The 18068-nt window shown below is 40.5% G+C and overlaps 1 protein-coding gene across 1 annotated transcript; it reads left to right on the top strand.

Moving 5' to 3' along the window:
- The first annotated feature begins 10014 nt into the window (after positions 1 to 10014).
- On the top strand, positions 10015 to 14662 carry col10a1a (collagen, type X, alpha 1a). The gene is made up of 3 exons (XM_034112091.1): positions 10015 to 10092; positions 10462 to 10606; positions 12259 to 14662. The coding sequence occupies exons 1-3, from the start codon at positions 10087 to 10089 to the stop codon at positions 14091 to 14093; spliced, it is 1986 nt and encodes a 661-aa protein (XP_033967982.1). The 5' UTR covers positions 10015 to 10086; the 3' UTR covers positions 14094 to 14662.
- Positions 14663 to 18068: the final 3406 nt, after the last annotated feature.

Genomic DNA, 18068 nt, shown 5'->3' with positions numbered 1-18068 from the left:
CACGCACGCACACACACACCCCCACCCACGCACACCCACGCACACCCCCCCACACACACACTTTGGATGAGTATTTGCCTTATCCACTTTTTGCCTTTTTTAGAGTTATTAGTAATTCAAGATTAATTATTGAATTAAATGTGCTACATAAGATAAAATACTGAAGCTTTGACTTGATCATTTTGTTCACAACATTAGACCTTGTCCTCTCATCTCTACTAAAATAAGATACGTGTGCATGTTTGGGTGTTTTAACACTCCTGTAATGTACCTAGTCTTGTCAGGGATGCAAACTCATCAGGTATGAAAAAGGTGACAAGGATCCGAGCCCCACCGCGTTCTAACAGCTGTTCACCAGCGGTCCAGTCTGTGCCACAGTGACTCCGGACCACATCGTTAATATTAACGAACGCACCCGTAGGTAATGTAGCTGCTGAAGCTAGACCATCTTCGCAGAGCAGCAGAGCCTTATTATACATCCATGAGCAGAGCCGACAGGCAGGAAGACTCGAGCACACAGCTCACGCTTCATTATAATGGCGGTGGTGGCGAAGTCGATAGGGACTTGGCTTGGCAACTGGAAGGTCACCAGTTCAAGTCCCGGCAAGACCAAGTGCTACCGAGGTGTCCCTGAGCAAGGCACCGTTCCCCACACTGCTCCCCGGGCGCCGTTCAAAATGGCAGCACACTGCTCCTAACACTAGGATGGGTCAAATGCAGAGAAACAATTTCCCCAAGAGGGATTAATAAAAGTTCATCTTATCTTATAATAATATAAAAAAAGAACACCATGCGTGTCATGATGGCACATAACAGCTCGCGGCTGCAGATTACTCCGGGTCCCAGACCCCCCCATACCCCAATAATATTTTTATTGCAGATCTACATGAATCACACAAACGACCTATTTTGGATTCAAAACGGCGAATTTCGCCGAAAGGTGACAAGTTTGCATCCCTGCTTGTTATCCTTTTCATCACAGAGCTGGGAAAATGGCGTATTGATTAGATTCTGATCCGTGCAAGTCCAATTTTAACTGACTTTAGTTCTAATGTTAATTTGATTTCAACCCATAAGTAATTATTTAAATTAACTCAACATTTCACATGATGGATTAGTGTTCCACATTTTTCACACTAATTTGTTTTATGATTAGGCCAATGGTAAAGAGAGACATTGATGACCCTGTGTCCTTTTTGTTAGTACGTGGTTCCATTTTGTCTATGGCCTTGGACGGCTTCACTAAGAGTCACCCAGTTCTGCCCTGCTGCAGTTCGGCTGAGTGCAGTCACAGAGATGCTATGGCTGCTCTACATGACATTAATGGTCTGTTCCGAGAATGGACACCATTCCCTGCTCCCAGAGAGAATGACGCTCCTCAAACTGAACATTACAGCCGTTGATACTGTCTCACGTGGGTCTGCTCCCCCCACCGAGCCATGAACTGAAAGCTTGACATCTGCTTTGAACACTTGGAAGCCTCCCGGTCACACCAGCACTAACCCTTGGGTCAGTCAGATGAGACTAACGGCTTCACTTAGGGCATTTGGGTCAGAAATATGACTCTCGTTACCACAGAGTGGGTTGTTTGTTTTGTTTTGTTTTTTAAGGCTATTCATACTTCTATGCAGAGGATGCCTGTAAGTTAGCAAGCTGTTAAAAGCCCCTACTATTTTTAATATAGGCCTAATGTCAGGGACTTCTTACTGTCTACTTCTGCATGTATTCACATTGTATGGACCATGTTTCCACCTGGTGAAACTAGAGGCTGCACGGAACTCAGGCTACAATACAACCATTCTGTTCTGCTCTAACGATTCAATTTATAGATTCTATATCAAAACAGTTCGTTTTTACAATGATAACGTCACCTTAAGTGGAGGAATGCAAACCTGTTTTCAAATGTTAGGTTTTGAGTTTGTTTGACATTTCTCAGTAATGACACCCTCAAACGCCCACTATCATTCATGCTATGCCTTCAGTGGTAACTCAGATGTTAAGGGGGTTGAAGCTTTTCCTCCCACATCGGCTATGCTTTGCTTTTTTTCAACAAAGGTATACATTTCCTGCATAATATATGTTTCTCACAATTGTTTTTTTGTTAGCTGCGCACAGGTGATACTGAGTCTTCTCGAGTAATGGATTATGATCTATACCATGCTTACATGGACTCGTATGTTTTATTTCATATCTAACAGAAGTGACAGAAGAAAGAGATGGGAAAGTGAGAAGAAAGACATGGGAAAGTGAGAAGAGAAAGACATGGGAAAGTGAGAAGAAAGACATGGGGAAATGAGGAAAGAGGGAGATAAGGATGAGAGGGAGATAAGGATGAGTGAGAGATGAGGAAGAGAGAGGGATGAGGAAGAGAGAATAGAGAGAGATGTGGAAGAGAGAATAGAGAGAAGAGGGAAGAGAGGGATAGGAAAGAGAGAAGAGATATTTGCGAGTTGCATACTGATACTGAGTTTTCTCGATTAATAGCTTATAGACAATACCATGTTTAAATAGACTCCTAAGTTGTTATTACATATGTGACATATGTAAGAAAAGGGAGGGGAGAGTCAATTATATTGAGTAATTGATTTCATATTGGAACATTTATTTCTCAAACCTATGTTTTATGGAAGAGGAAATGTATTTCTGATAAACTAATCTTTTATCAAACGGTAAATGGTGAATTAATATAACATTTAGAATCATTGAGAAGGGGTTATATCCACAGGGACTGCAGCAATCAGGCTTAACAACACTACTCTTCAACATATTATCCATGCACAGAAAGACCTACAATGATGTTTCAAATTTTAAATGTTTAAACCTTCCTTTCCAGGTTTTTACAAAAGTCTTTGAATATTTGCCTAACTCTTCCTTTTCAGATTGTTAAACGTTTTGAGAATTGTTTAATTTTCCTTTCAGATTTTGAACAATGTACTTAAAATGAAGGTATTGATTTCATTAAAACTGAGTGCCTTCCCCTTGATTTAATATGTAATGAAGTAAACGTAAAGTAATCCTAAATTGAGGACACTGTAACTTTGCAGATTACAAATTGATCAAATCACCACTGTGAATTGTATACCTTAACTGTGATTTTATACCTCAGCTGGATCTGTTATGATCCTGATTTTATACCTCACCTGGGTCTCTTATGATCCTATGTTTTAAATGCATTTGACTAGTGATTGCCTTAAACTAAATCTTTAAACTGCAAGCTGGTTTTGATTTTATAGTTTGATAAGTGAGATCAACTAATGGTTACATGTTAAAACATATTATTTTAAAGAAGATGTTCTTGCTATTGTGCGTCTGTGTTTTATGTGTGTTCATTATTGTGCTTTTGACAACAGATGATCCAAACATTGATGAGAGATGATTTTCTATTGTGATTGTCTGTGTCAATCATTGTGGTTGAATGTTTCAGTCTTATTATACTTTGTGATGTAAATTGATGTACGGTGAGACCACATTCAAATCTGAAGACACCTATTGATTTAAGTATTGACCAAATTATTATTAGACTAATGTTTTCAGGTTATCAAAGATGATAAAAAGAGTGGGCTGTTAGGGAATAATTTTGTCTTTCCTTAAGATATTTGACCTTTCGGCCTGTTGACATTTAGGACGAAGCCTCAGCTATTGCTGACATTATCAGTTTTATGACCGGTCAACTCTCGGTCACAAGAGCCATAGAGTCAGATAAGTGATTCAGTGTCTCCAGGTGTTCACGTATACCTTCCCCCAATATGCTGATTAGCTCTCTGTAAACTAGTTTAAAAGGTCTATCAAGAGATAGGCTGATCAGAATTGACATGACAACCCACCCGTGCAGTCAGAACCTTTTGCTGCTGTGACTTGTGATATGAATTCTCCGGCCGATGCTCGTAATAAACTACCAGTGTTTGACATCAAAGCTCCAACTCTCCTCGTGTCTCTCTGAGTCCTGACTCTCCATTGCTACAGAAGTTTCCCTTACAATTATGAACTGACAAGTCAAATATAAATCCAGCTCTGCCTGATGCAGTTTACTCTGCACTCAGAGAGCTGGGCGTTTCCATCCTCCCATCTTTCACAAAGACATCACATACACACCGACAGGTTTTCTTAGCATGTGTTGTGAAATGGCTGACTCTGCTTGATACAGACAGTGAAACCTGGAATTTACGCAGGCTCGATGTAGTGGATTAGTCATTATCCTTAAATACAGGACTCCGCCACCTACACTTAAGTGCTGAAAATCCCATTACGGTGGTTTTATTTAACTTTGATATCTTAAAATGATCCCACAATAAGCTGTTTGTCTTCTGTTTGAGGAGGGTTTTGTGTTCTCCTTTGAAGAGATTATTACAGAGAATGGTGGAAAGTTATCATGTCATGAATAAAAAGCAGAGATGGAAAACTAAACGAAGATATCTGTATTGTTCCGACCTTTTTACCTCTGTAGTACATTGTGTCCACAAGTACTGTTTTGCAGCACTGTGTCCTCATAATCTGTCTGGCTGAGTAAGTCTAGCAAAATTACTTTTTGGATGCTGCAACTCAGAAACTCAGATTTTCCAAGCTAAAGAAAGACTAAAAATGTTGCTTCAAACCAGCAGCTGAGTCAGACCTTTCCAGAAATAAACGTGAACCATTCAAACAGAAACAATCAGATCTCACAGTCGAAATAAATAAACACGTTCGTAAGTGTTGAAACAAGTTCCTGCTGTCAGAAGTGAGTGGGACCAAGATATCCAACTCAACAATTTTGTAATAGGTACATTTCAAGTGTTAACACAATACAAAACGTAAGATGTTTAACATTTAAGTAGTTGTTTGTTAAACCTTATGAATACATGCATGGTAATTGTGCTTCATATATACACCTACATACAACCGTCGCTCTCTCATCCATCCCCCCTACTTTCCTACATCTCTGGGGTTTCAAACGTGACCTCCGAGAGATCATCCCTCATCCCTAAGGTAACCACCACTGCCATTTCTCAGTTACTTTTACACTTCCGGCTCTTTTTGGGTGCATGTTTGATTTCAGGACCTTGTAATTTCCCCACCAATCACTCACAAGGGCCCCCGTCAAGTCTGCCATTCATAAAGTTTAAAGTAGCTCTTAGTGGTCCGTGGAGTTTATTGAAACATTACATTTGTATCCCAGTCATGATGGGGTATCTTTAGCTATTGCTTAACTCACGTGCTCGGCCGGGTTCCCTTACATCAACTGCCAATTATGTTCTCCTCTTGGGTGTGGGTTGAGCCTCGGTCGGCATGGCGAAGAAACCAGAAACAGCAATTCCTAGGTAGTGGAGCGAACAAAAACAGACAAAATACGAGAATGTTCCTTTTAAACACTGTTATCATTGCAAAGTACAAGCACCAACATCACAAACATTGCCAGTAAGAGCGCCCAGCAGTCTTCCCTGATGAATTTAGTTAAATACACTGACTTTTATTAGCTGCGGACAAGGCCTTTACAACAAGCAGGACCTCACAATGCCAGATCCTGTCCTCTGCAGAGGTCAAAGAAAATCTGCCCTCTCAGAACTTCTGAAGCTTATTTTTAAGATTCAATCTATTTCTGTAGAGGATGATAAAACAAAACCTGTTGGTATCCTTCTAAACAGGCACCAGTGGTTTCTATTTTACAAGCAATACCACAGTTTCCTAATCAAAAGTACATGTATTAGCATGGAAATATACTAAAAGTACCAAGTATGCATTATGCCGAATACCCATTTCAGAATAAAACATTACATTATTGCAGTTATGATGCATCCTAATTGGAGCAGGTGAAGGTGGTGCAAGTTTTACTTTATGTACTGCTGGCAGGGCTATGATGATCTGCTTATCTCTCAATTTGATACTATTAATCATCATCGGTTGCCCCCTCCCCTCCCTGGAGGTACTGTACAGCTCTCGTTGCCTTAAGAAGGCAGTAAAAATCCTCAAGGACCCACGAGCACTTCGTACGGCTGCGCTCAGGCAGGCGCTTCCGTACCATGTCTTCCCGGACAAACAGACTCAAGTTCAGTTTTTTTCCCAGGGCCATATGTGCACTAAACGCTGCTAATATTTAAATTATATGAGCCTTCCGTGCAATACGAGGGGAATCGTGCAATTTAATTAATTAATTATTTATTTATGTACATATTCCCTTTTTTAAGTCCCATTTATTGTTTTTATTGTTTTTATAGTGTCTTATTGTTTTTATATTGTCTTGTTGTTTTTATATTGTCTTGTTGTTTTTATATTGTCTTGTTGTTTTTATATTGTCTTGTTGTTGCGTGTTGGCACCTTGAGTCTATTGTAATTTCGTTGTACCTGTACAATGACAAATAAAGTTCTATCTATTACAACACTTGGGAGCCAATATGATATCTATTGCAATTTTTAAGTATTCTGTATCAACAGTTTTTGCTGTATAAAATGTATATATACATATATTATAATTGTTTTATCTCTATGGGAACATCATACCATTCTAGAAACCTTTAGTTGGAAATATGTTTCAAAGTGATACTATAAAATGGATATTTGTAGCATAGGTGTAGTCCAAAAGTCAAATGTACTAATCATTTTGAGAAAATAATGTGTTCGACTATATCTCAAGTTTTCTAACATCTATGGCATCTAACAGCTGTATTGTCTCAGGGTTAGGGTTGGAAATGACTTGAGGTTTGATACATTTATTAAAAAGTACAATATTTGCCTCTTAATTTATTGGTATGTATAAAGTATAAAACATAAAATGTAAAGACTCCTCAAAGTTGAACTGAAATATAGTACTTAAGTAAATGTACTTAGTTACTTTCCACTTTATCAAAAGAAGTCACATAAAACTACATTTGAAATCTGTGATCCTGAAACAACAACTGTGCAGTGTTGAGTTCTTTCAGTGACTTTGGGTGTGTCATGTTCATGATAAGCCATTTTCTTAATGCTGTAAAAGGGTTTTATGTCAGATCAAGTATATGAAGTGACATGAAACTGTAAGCGTGTTTTACAGTGAGCGTCTGTCCACCATATAAGAGCACAGTGACGTCACCGCCTTAAGCTCGAAGGCTGTTAACCTAATTCCTAATGGTTATTACAATAAAGCCTGCCGACCACATCAAGCTGCTGGGGTGCGGTAATGATTTACGCAGAGAGAGAGAGAGAGAGAGAGAGAGAGAGAGAGAGAGAGAGAGAGAGAGAGAGAGAGAGAGAGAGAGAGAGAGAGAGAGAGAGAGAGAGAGCTCTGCTTCCACTTTCACAGCCTTCAATCTTGCCACTATAAGAACAAGGACACAGAGTATTTTGCAAATGTGTGCAGTGGCGTGTTAAATAAAAGAATGTTGAAAACATCCAAATTACAATGTTAATTCAAGTCTTCCTCAAGCCAAAGTATACTGGTTCCAAAGCTCAGCAAATGTTTCTGCCTCTTCTCAGGCGCACATGCAGATTGTCCTCAGAACACTGAAATAAAAACGTAAAAGCTCTTCTGCAGTGGTTAAGTGTTTGAATAAACTGAAATTAACTTACATTTAAAACGTATAAAATCCTAACACCACCCTCTCTTGCTCGGTCATTTCATCTAAATTTGACTACAACTGGCATAGCTGAGGTTCCTCTTGAAGAATAAGCATCCAGAGATTTTTTAAATAATTTAGTTTGCTAAAAGATGTCAAAACTAGTAGCACAGAGAAAGCATTTTGTGGCAGTAACTAGCGAGGAGGAAACCTCAGCTTTAGAAAATTACAAAAAAGGAAAAACCATGTGCAATAAAAAAAGATTATGGCTTTCATTTATGATATTGAAAACAAAAGTGATGCTCTTTGTGCTTGAATTGCATGTGAAGAACATTAAAAGTGAATTTTCTTTAACATCCCAGAGCCTCAGGTAGTCAGTCTGCACCTTTGCTTTGAGCTTTGGCTCCTGTCTCGGTTTTTTGCAGAATTTCAAACATTTGGAAATGAATATCACAAATTATGTTGTGTTTTATTTGACAGGAAAAGCAAACTTAAACAATGCTTGCCAACAATGATTAAGTGCCATAAACCTATGAAGGTAGCACTTTGTAAAATTGCAGATAATTTGGTCTAATTGACAGAAAAAAAGGGGGTTCAAACAAGTTCCATGTGCTACAATATTTAATTATAGCCCTGGTGAAAGACGCCTGTCAGTCGCGTGTTGTACAAATGCCTCAAATAGAAACTTTGTGAAGGCCTCGATCAGGCAACATGCTATCACAATTTTTGCAAATACACACACGGTGTCAGCAATATATACTCACTGTATACACTATAAGAACACAGGAAGGTTCCATAAATAGTCTTGTGTTCAGGAAGATTCTGGGATGGGACACAGAGTCGGCCCCCCTTCACATCATTTATGGCTACTTGTGTGTTTGAGAACATGTGATTATTTGGGTGTATGCATTTCCTATGTGGCCAGGCTGAAATTGAGAAATTACAGTTGGAGGATCTCAAGTAAGCAAGGCAAGGTGGAGGGTGAGGGAGGATAATACTGGGGGATGAAGCGCTGATTGAGGAAAAACAACATCATGACAGAAACTAGCTGTAATTGTAGGAATAGACCTGAAACCTCTGATGATGTATACGAAATGAGGGGTCCAAAAATAAGAATTGACCACACGGCCATGGCCCCCTTCCCTGCAGCAGTATCACTCCAATGAGAGGTGCCGTGCTACAGTAAAACCTGCCCTCTGGTGTCCAAACACCCACACTGCATATGAGGGCTGTTGCACACTGGGCTGCATTCACAAGACTGCTCAGAAACAAGACCAAATGTATTTTCCATTTGCTCCTTATATAGGTTTTATTAGCTGTTTTGAGGGTGAAACACTTACAAAAATACACAACTTAAGAAAAGTGTTCATCCTGAAATAGAGACTGAAATCAAGGCCACTCTGTCCATTCGCCACAATGACAAGCAGACCAAATAATACCCAGCATATGTACATAAATAGATATATCAGTCAAAGTCAAAGTCAACTTTATTATTGTCAATCTCAAAATCTGTTTGTACACACAGAAAGATCGAAACACTGTTTCCCACAGTCCCAAGGTATAAAAAACATACGAGAACAATCAATAATTGCAAAAAAACACAAAATAACCGTTTACTTCAAGTAAGCAGGATATATATATAAAAAAGATGATGTACATAGTGCAAATGAGAGTGCAAAAATGTCCATGCAGCGTAAAAGTGACTGGTGGTGGATTTTTTGTGTCTGTGTGTGGGGGGGGGGGGGGGGTTAAAATCCCGGTCCAGTGGAAAAACGATATATTTAAATGCCCCAAATGATACTTCAGGAGTAAACATAATTATTTGTCTTCAATCTATGATGACTTAAATCTTTAGTATCTTTAATGGACAACCTTTCCGCACCATTTCCCTTGTTTACCTTATCATGGCAGACTTGGAGGTGCCCAGACAGTCAGGAAAGGTAAAGGCTCTTCTGTGGCAGCCGGCTGGACAAGATGTATATTTGCAGATGAGTCTGCTACTGTATATTCGCAATGCAAGCTTTGTGAAACCACACAGGTGCCACTCTAATCTGGTGCTGTTTTTGCATTTTGACTATTTTAAGAGGTTGTCATATTCAAACAGGATGTCCTATAAGCCCTCAGAGATATAAATAAATCCTGAAAACAAAATTAAATGTGTAGAAACAGTAAATAAGTATATAAAGATTGAAAGATGATTTGTGTATTCTACCTTCAAAATGTGTGCTTTGATTTTATGTGTTCTTTATTTATGTGATTCTTGTACTTTCATTACTTTCTAGTTCAGAGGAAGACTGAAATAAGTGATAATCATGTGTCTGGATATTCAAGACATGGAGGCACCCTGATGTGACATGCCGGCTTTGGGCAGATCTGTCTTCTAATTACAGCCTAGCTCTGAGGAGGGAGGTGCTTGCACGGTGGGGGCCTTTTTTTTGTAATTATGCGAGGAGTAGATATAGTATAAATACTGACATCGTTGTACTAGAGAGCAGCATATCCTCAGTTGTGCTCCTACTCTAAGGATATACAGCAGTACCAGCAGTTCTTCTGGTGCTGAATACATTGATTTTACCTCCATTGAATGCTGGTAAGTGTGTTTTCCCTTCTTCTCTAAACTGCTCTGTATCTGGAGAAGTGTTGTCATCTTCTAGGTTTTGATTAGGCCTTGAGTATGTCTCCATGGCATGGAAGCAGGTTCTGGCTGGCTTTGAGCATCATCTGGGTTTTTTAAAGAGCCCTTAAGGATGCTCTGCTCAGAACACAAACTCATTTGCACCATGTTACTCTTAGTTATCTTATCTTACTGGTGTCCATAGTGTTTCTGTAAAGATGTTTAGTCTGTGTACCTAGCTAAGAAAGTTGTAAAGATCTGTAAAATAACTCAAAACTAGATAGGAAGTTTGCAAGTTTACCTTGAGAGTTCTGTGCTAAATGTTTCCTTTTCCCCCCCATGCAGATCATACTTTGCAAGATGGACATAAGAGTAGCAAGCATCTTCCTGCTCATGGTGGCTTTTGCAGCTGCCCATGGAGAACGCTATGTGGTGAAGAAATTGGTGAAGGCCGCCCCTCAGTACCAGCCCTACTCTGTGAAGAGCCAAGGTAAGAAAAACACAGTCTCCTGCTTTCTATAGCATATGTGTTTGACAATACAGAATGCTAGCATTTCTCCTGATGTAGTATAGTTTGTCCCTCCAAAAGTTGCTTCTAAAGTGTGATGTTCTTCTCTAAAGTCAAAATTTACTCAAGCAACATTTCAAGACTTACCTGTAATCTTCAGCTTGTAAATGTCCATCTTAGTTGTAGAAAATAGGAGCAGCACACAGCCAAACAGATGCTGGCCATAGCCGGCTGGACTTTGCTTTGAAAAGTAAACTCCACCTTGCTCTGAACCTGCTCTGCGCTCTGATTGGATGCAGCAGTGCTCATGCCTCTCCAATCACAGCGCACATTCAGATCTAAGATTTGAATAACAAGGCTTATTTACTCAGTGCAGACCTTTGGGGTGTTCTGCCATAAGAAGTCATAGGATTAGATAAAATGCATCTAACTGTGTTTTTTGAGGATTTCAGTAGTTGTATTGCAGTCACACTATCACCATTTTTGAGTGAAATTACAGAATTTCATTTTTTTTGGAGACTGCCTTAGTTAACTCAGGTACAAAATCAGCAATATATATGAATTACCTCCAGAGCATATATCCATGAGACTACTTTTCAATACATTAAGCCTGTGAGATAAAACAATGTTTATCATTTTAGTCATTTTAGCTGTTGATGTTGAATGCTTTGAGACACTCATGCTAGTCAATGCACACTTCAGCTAATTTCAAACAAAACCTTATTTTGCTTTCCTAAAGATTTTCTAAAGCCTTGAATGCTAGCTATAAAATACAAACCTAAAATATGAAATGTTACTTTTGCGTGAATCAATATACTATTTTTATTTGACAAAGTAGCTGTTAGTGAATTATTTTTAGTTTGATACTAGCAATTACAGTTCAGTCACCCAGCAGTGTGGTTTGCTTGGGTGTGCCTTCCTCACACAGAAGTAGAAACATCTGTTTGGTTTTGCCAAACTGAGCGCAGTTAGCCGGGGAGAGAGCCTTTGATACTCAAACACATGTTACCACATTAAGGCAGCAAATAAAAAAGGTTCCCTCTCATTTAAACCTTATTGTTTGACAAACAAGTCCCAATCTTAAAGCTAATAGTTACATAACCAATTAACACATCATTTAAAACAATTTATAAAATGTTGTGAAGAAAGCAGAGGCAGATATCTACATTTACTATGAAGGATTTGCAAGTTTATAATTTATATAATAAACCGTATAAAACTGCACTAGCATACCAGAGACATGTAGTCAAACCTCTAAACTACAAGATGAACTAAAACAACAACCTAAAGGTTTTCTAGGGAAAAAAGCAACCTCTTTAAATATAATACTGAATATGGAACAAGATACTACTTATACTTCATACTCACACACACTCAGACTTGAGAGCTGACCTCCATATCCATGTTTCTGTACTTTTTGTCATGTCCCCCAGTTTTCTAAGATATTATAGTTCAAATGATGCACAGACTATAGGCATATATTTCCAGAACAAAGTCATTAAAATAGGAGGTTTTGAAATGTACTCTTAAAGTATTGTTTAGAGTTGTACCTGTAAGTCGTTTTTTTTTTTATTTGACTACTTATTGTTTTTCTTTCTGTTGGTACTGATTATGGACTGTTTCATTATTCACAGTGGTGTCAGTGGCAGGTGAGCCTGGAGCCCCAGGTGAGCCCGGCCCTGAGGGACCTGAGGGACCTGCTGGCCCCGCAGGTGAGAGTGCTGTCGGTCAACCTGGAGCCGAAGGACCTGCTGGAGCCCCTGGAGCTCCTGGTCGCTCCATTGCTGGCAAACCTGGTTCCCCAGGTGGATCTGGAAAACCTGGCAGCCACGGACTTCCTGGTGAAAAGGGAGACACCGGAGTCGCTGGCGTTCAAGGACCAAGGGGAGTCCCTGGATCCTCCGGAAGCCCTGGACCTGCTGGCCTCTCTGCTACTGGCAAGCCTGGACCTTCAGGTCTTCCTGGACAAATGGGATCCAGAGGAGAGTCTGGTCTGAAAGGACATCCAGGTGTACCTGGCCTGCCAGGTTCTAAGGGTGATAGAGGGGTGGGAGTTCAAGGAGCTCAGGGTGAGACAGGGCCCGAAGGAGCTGTGGGCGCACCTGGACAATCAGGTGAGGCCGGTGTTGGAAAGCCAGGAAGAAATGGTATGGCAGGTGAGCCAGGAAAGTCAGGTAGCTCAGGTAGGGATGGTGCCGCAGGTCCCATGGGACCACAGGGACCCAAGGGACACACTGGTGCCACAGGAGTAGGTATGCCAGGTAAATCAGGTGATAACGGTGCCCCAGGTATGCCTGGTGCAGGTGGCCCTAAAGGCCACCAAGGACCTGCTGGGGCAACTGGTGCCCCTGGAGTCCCCGGATATGGAAAGCCAGGATCTAATGGAGAGAAGGGAGAGAGGGGATTTACAGGTGTCAGCGGGTCCACAGGTGCCAAGGGTGAGAAAGGTCCTACAGGATATACTGGTGCTACTGGTGCCACTGGACCAACTGGTTCTGTTGGACCTCAGGGTGCAACTGGTTTCACAGGTGAGCATGGCGCTGTTGGCTCCAAAGGTGACGCAGGTGCGACTGGAGCTCAGGGAATTAAGGGAAACAAGGGAGATCAGGGAGCACAGGGCTTTGCAGGCAAGCAGGGTTATCCAGGCACAGCTGGTCCTCCTGGACCCAGAGGAGCCTCTGGACCCACAGGTGACAAAGGTCATACAGGTGGCCCAGGTACCCCAGGTGCCTCTGGTATTCCAGGCCCTGCTGGACCCAAAGGTCATCCCGGTCGTGCTGGTGAGTCAGGTGCCTCTGGTTCTGATGGTGCTCCAGGTACCGGAGGACCTACTGGTCCTCAGGGTCCTTCTGGTGCTTCTGGCCTTAAGGGACATCCAGGTCTGCCTGGTCCTTCTGGCCCTGCAGGTTTGTCTGCCAAGGGTGTCCCTGGACCTCAGGGTCCCCCTGGTATGACCGGTGATAATGGTGTTGATGGAGAGGCTGGCCCTGCTGGTCCCACTGGTGCTCCTGGTGCTCCTGGTGAGATGATGTATGAGAAAGGCATGGGAATGGGTGAGATTATGGTCAAGTCCCCCATGTCTGCTTTCACTGCATCTCTGATCACCCCCTACCCTGCTTCTGGCAGCCCTATCAAGTTTGACCAGATTGTGTACAATGCTGAGAACCACTATGACCCTGAGTCTGGCATTTTCACTTGCACAGTTCCTGGAGTTTACTATTTCTCCTACAACATCCATGTTAATGGAGCTCATGCTCTGGTGGGTCTGTACAAGAACGGCCAGCCTGTTATGTTCTCTTATGATGAGTACAACAAGGGCTTCCTGGACCAGATGTCCGGTAGTGCTGTCCTCCTGCTTGATCAGCAGGACACAGTCTTCCTCCAGATCCCCGATGAGGAGGCCAATGGTGTCTTTGCCGCCGACAATGTGCACTGCTCTTTCTCTGGGTTCCTCATTGCCTCAACGTGATACGTTGATTTAGTAATTGCCAAAATCCAACCAACTTAATTTGCGATCTATTTCTCAAACTAAAGTAAACTCCCTGTTAAAATGTTTCTCAACCAAACAGACAGGTAGTTCACCCTTCTTTGAGGAATAGTTGCATTTCAACTTGAAAACTACAAAAAAATAGTTGCTTAGAAGAAGGAAAACTAATTTATGAAAACAGGTGATCAGTGATAGGGGGAAGTAATCCACAAAGTTACCAGTGAGCTTTTGTAATGGAGACAGCATGTGAAATGGAGGTGTTATAAATGTGTTGTGTCCTGACTTTTATTTTTCCACTCTTTTCCTTTAATACTGGTGATTCCTAATTTACTGTTTGTCTGCTTTTTCCTTTTGTGTACCTCCTAGTTTTGTTTGTGTGACCAAAAATCTTAAGTAAACAAATACTTTCTGTGTAACATGTTGACATGTAACTCTTATCCTTGTATGTGACTTGAATATTGTGAATTGGTAATGGTCAAATTGACCGTTATAAGGAAATATGTCACCAGAATACTGTCAGACAAACACAACTACCAGCAACATCGTTATATCCCTGAACATGCATTATGTCGTGTAAAGCATAATGACCTAAATAAAAGTTGTCTAAACCAATGTTTTGTCTCAGGAGCACTTTTTCAAATACTGGTTTATTTTCAGAACATTCTATAAACAACATATTTGGAAGTGGGCTACATATTAGATAATACCAAATGTCCTGAATGGATCTGTCAGAAAAATTATTCCAGGCTCAAGGGAACCAGGTCATTCATCTGCAAAGAAAAGTTCACCTTCTGCCTAATGCATTGGGATCAAAGGTCACCAAAAAGTAATTGCCCTTTAGGCTGGTACAGTAGGGGTTCAGTGTCTCGATCAAGAACACTTTAGCAGGGATGGATGCTTTCTACTCTGGAGAAAATGTGTATAAATTTAAGGCACAATGGCTTGTGTGCTTAATTTTCCATCTGGCTATTGCTTATGTTAGTACTAAAGTGCAAACTAAGATTAAATCGAGCCTATTAGCCTTCATGTAGAGCCCTGGATTGGGTTAGGGTTAATATTATATTATAATTATAGGAATACAAATTATCTGGTTTCCAAACTCAATTGTTCCAAGTTCTGCTTAAAATAACTACTGCCAAGATATAAAAGGAAAACTAAATAGTCCAATAAACTTATAATGGATGCTAGCAAATTAGCTACTGTACATATCAACACACTCAGCACAGCAATGTATAGGATATACTGAACTGTTAAACTCTCTCAGATGTAGCATCTAGATCCTTTATGTAAGTACAAATACAAACATACCAACTTTAACCAATGTTTCAGTAAATATATTATAATCTGCAAGTATCATCAATAAGAGTGTTTAAGAGTGCGCTTAAGACCTTCCTTTTTGATAAAGCTTATAGTTAGGGCTGATTAGATTCAGCCCCTAGTTTCGCTGCTATAGGCTTAGACAGTCGGGGGACCCCTTACTTCTTCCTTCTCTCTGTCTATACCTGTGTACTCTCATGTTCCGAATAACCCAGCTTCCCCCACATTTCTTTTTGGTGTCTATCTACGCTGGGATCCTGAGTCGTGGCTGATCCTGAGTCCTGAGTCCTGATCTGAGTCTTGGACTTCGAGTCGTGGCTGAACCTGTCACTGTGGTCCTGCCTGGCTCTCATCATACTACTTCCCTGATGGCTCCCACAGGATTGTTGACATCCTCGTGGATTCATCTTCTTATTATAGATACATTCCCAAACATTTGGTCTACCTATGTGGTACATTTATTATCTTTTCGATTTACACACGGCATCTATTGCACGTCTGTCCGTCCTGGGAGAGGGATCCCTCCTCTGTTGCTCTCCCTGAGGTTTCTCCCATGTTTCCCTTTAAACTGTGGGTTTTCTCTGGAAGTTTTTCCTTGTACAATGTGAGGGTCTAAGGACAGAGGGTGTCATATTGTCATGCTGATATTCTGTACACACTGTGAAGACCACTGAGACAAATGTAACATTTGTGATATTGGGCTATATAAATAAACATTGATTGATTGATTGAATATAAATGCAGAATACACTCTTATTATTATCATTACTGATGTTAGCACTTATAATGTTATATGCTTTCATGTTGCACTTTTGATTCCAGAAAAGGAAATAGCTTAATTGCAGGTGCATGTAGCCGAGGTCAAAGGTCTTATCATAGCTTAGACAACAGTTTAAACTGTAGCAAGACCTATGTTTAGAATGTGGAAACTGCGAAGTAACCAGTTATTTAATCTGTAAAATAAATGAAGATTAGAAAATGTTTTCCATTTGAAATGTAATGGAGTATGAAACATATAATAAAGACATCTCGAGAACGTCCCACCACTGGTCTGGTCCTGAAGCTAGAAGGATGAGTATGATAAAGTATCAATTTCCCCCTAACAATGGCTACTGGTTGCCTTTTTGCCATCCAAGGTTTACAAAATCTACTCTACCGTGCAAGTCTGAATATGGGTGTGCTGAAAATACTTTGCATGTGGGATGAGGGACAGGGATGGTCCTCTGGCAGGGCAGCGGGTGTTTGATCTTCCCTATAGAGAGAGCGAGGCGGTGGTTAGGTGAGGGGCCCCGAGGCACAGAAAAGAGAGTAAGCTGGTTGAAGGAAACCACTTGGGAGTGCCATCTGAGGGGACTGCCATTCAGAGATGGTCTGTGGTTACTGAGGTGGGACCGACAGGAGCACAGACGGAGCACTGCGTCTGCTCCACTCCACAAACCACACTCCAAATATATCTGTTGTACTCAAATGAATAATTTCACTTTGATATATTTTGTAACATGCTCATCTGCTGTATTAACTTATATGTAAACTCTTGTTTTCCCATTTTCTTGAAATATCTAAGAAAAGAAGGGAGAACCTGAGGACAGAGTTGTGTGGCATGATGGGATACTGTGAGGCACAGGGAGGTCCAAAATGGGTAGCAAATCCCTCAACAACCTGACCAAAATACACACACAGACCAGGATGCAGAAATAGAAATATTATTTGTAAAACACACCCTTCTTGTGGCAGCCAAAGTTGCAGTACACTGGGTGCAAAGGAAATAGATGGTTTGAAAATGAGTGTGGTGCAGATGTGGGTGTCTAAAAACACCCTGGGGTTTGCCGTTTCTACTCTTGAAAAGTTTCTGATCTTTTATGGTGTTTGCTTGAGGCAATTTCAACATGTCAATGAAAGGTGCATGCATCACTTAGGTATGTGCTAAAGTTGTAGATACAAACAATTGTAGACACCATAAAAAATGTTTGTTTCCAACACTATCATTTACATTGCAAAGCCAGCAGTTTACATAACTTACCTCAAGTCTTATCACATAATTATGCAGTGGCTTTTCCCAAGAAAGCCAGTCATTTTCTAAAAATACTGGAGGGCAGCAAAACATCTTAATTTGTCTCCTCGCAAATTAGTTTAGATAAAGCATGTTTATTTTGCGATGCTCGCATTCTTGGATTTCTAAAGTTATAAATCATGTGCTATTTTGTCAATCTTATTGCTCCAATTAAATCTCTGGAATTCTTCTGAAGGCAATTTCATCTTGTTAAATTGTATAATATAGAACAATTTGAAGGCCTGTTATCCTTACAAGAGACTGCAGTATTGTACTTATTGCCAATGTCATTAATGTAATATAGCCTATATATATATATAGGAATTTAAATGTACTGACAATTCGACATTTTATGCCAAGTATTTTGATGCACTTTGTTCTCTATTCTCCATATGATTGAAACTACACCTGATATTCCTATAAGGCTCCACAAGAGGGTGCTGTAATACAAATAATTGAAGTGTGCTCAGTGAGTCACACAACACAAAACGGAAATACGAAACCTACTCAGTTACCAAATCAATCAACGGATTATAACCCTGATAAATAAATGAGTTTAGAGTGGCGCTAAATGTCTTTATTCTTCATTA

Source organism: Pseudochaenichthys georgianus, chromosome 22 (assembly GCF_902827115.2).
Source record: "Pseudochaenichthys georgianus chromosome 22, fPseGeo1.2, whole genome shotgun sequence".
Lineage (NCBI taxonomy): Eukaryota > Metazoa > Chordata > Actinopteri > Perciformes > Channichthyidae > Pseudochaenichthys > Pseudochaenichthys georgianus.
The sequence above is the reverse complement of the archived record's forward strand: the minus strand, read 5'-3'. Positions and strand labels throughout refer to the sequence as shown.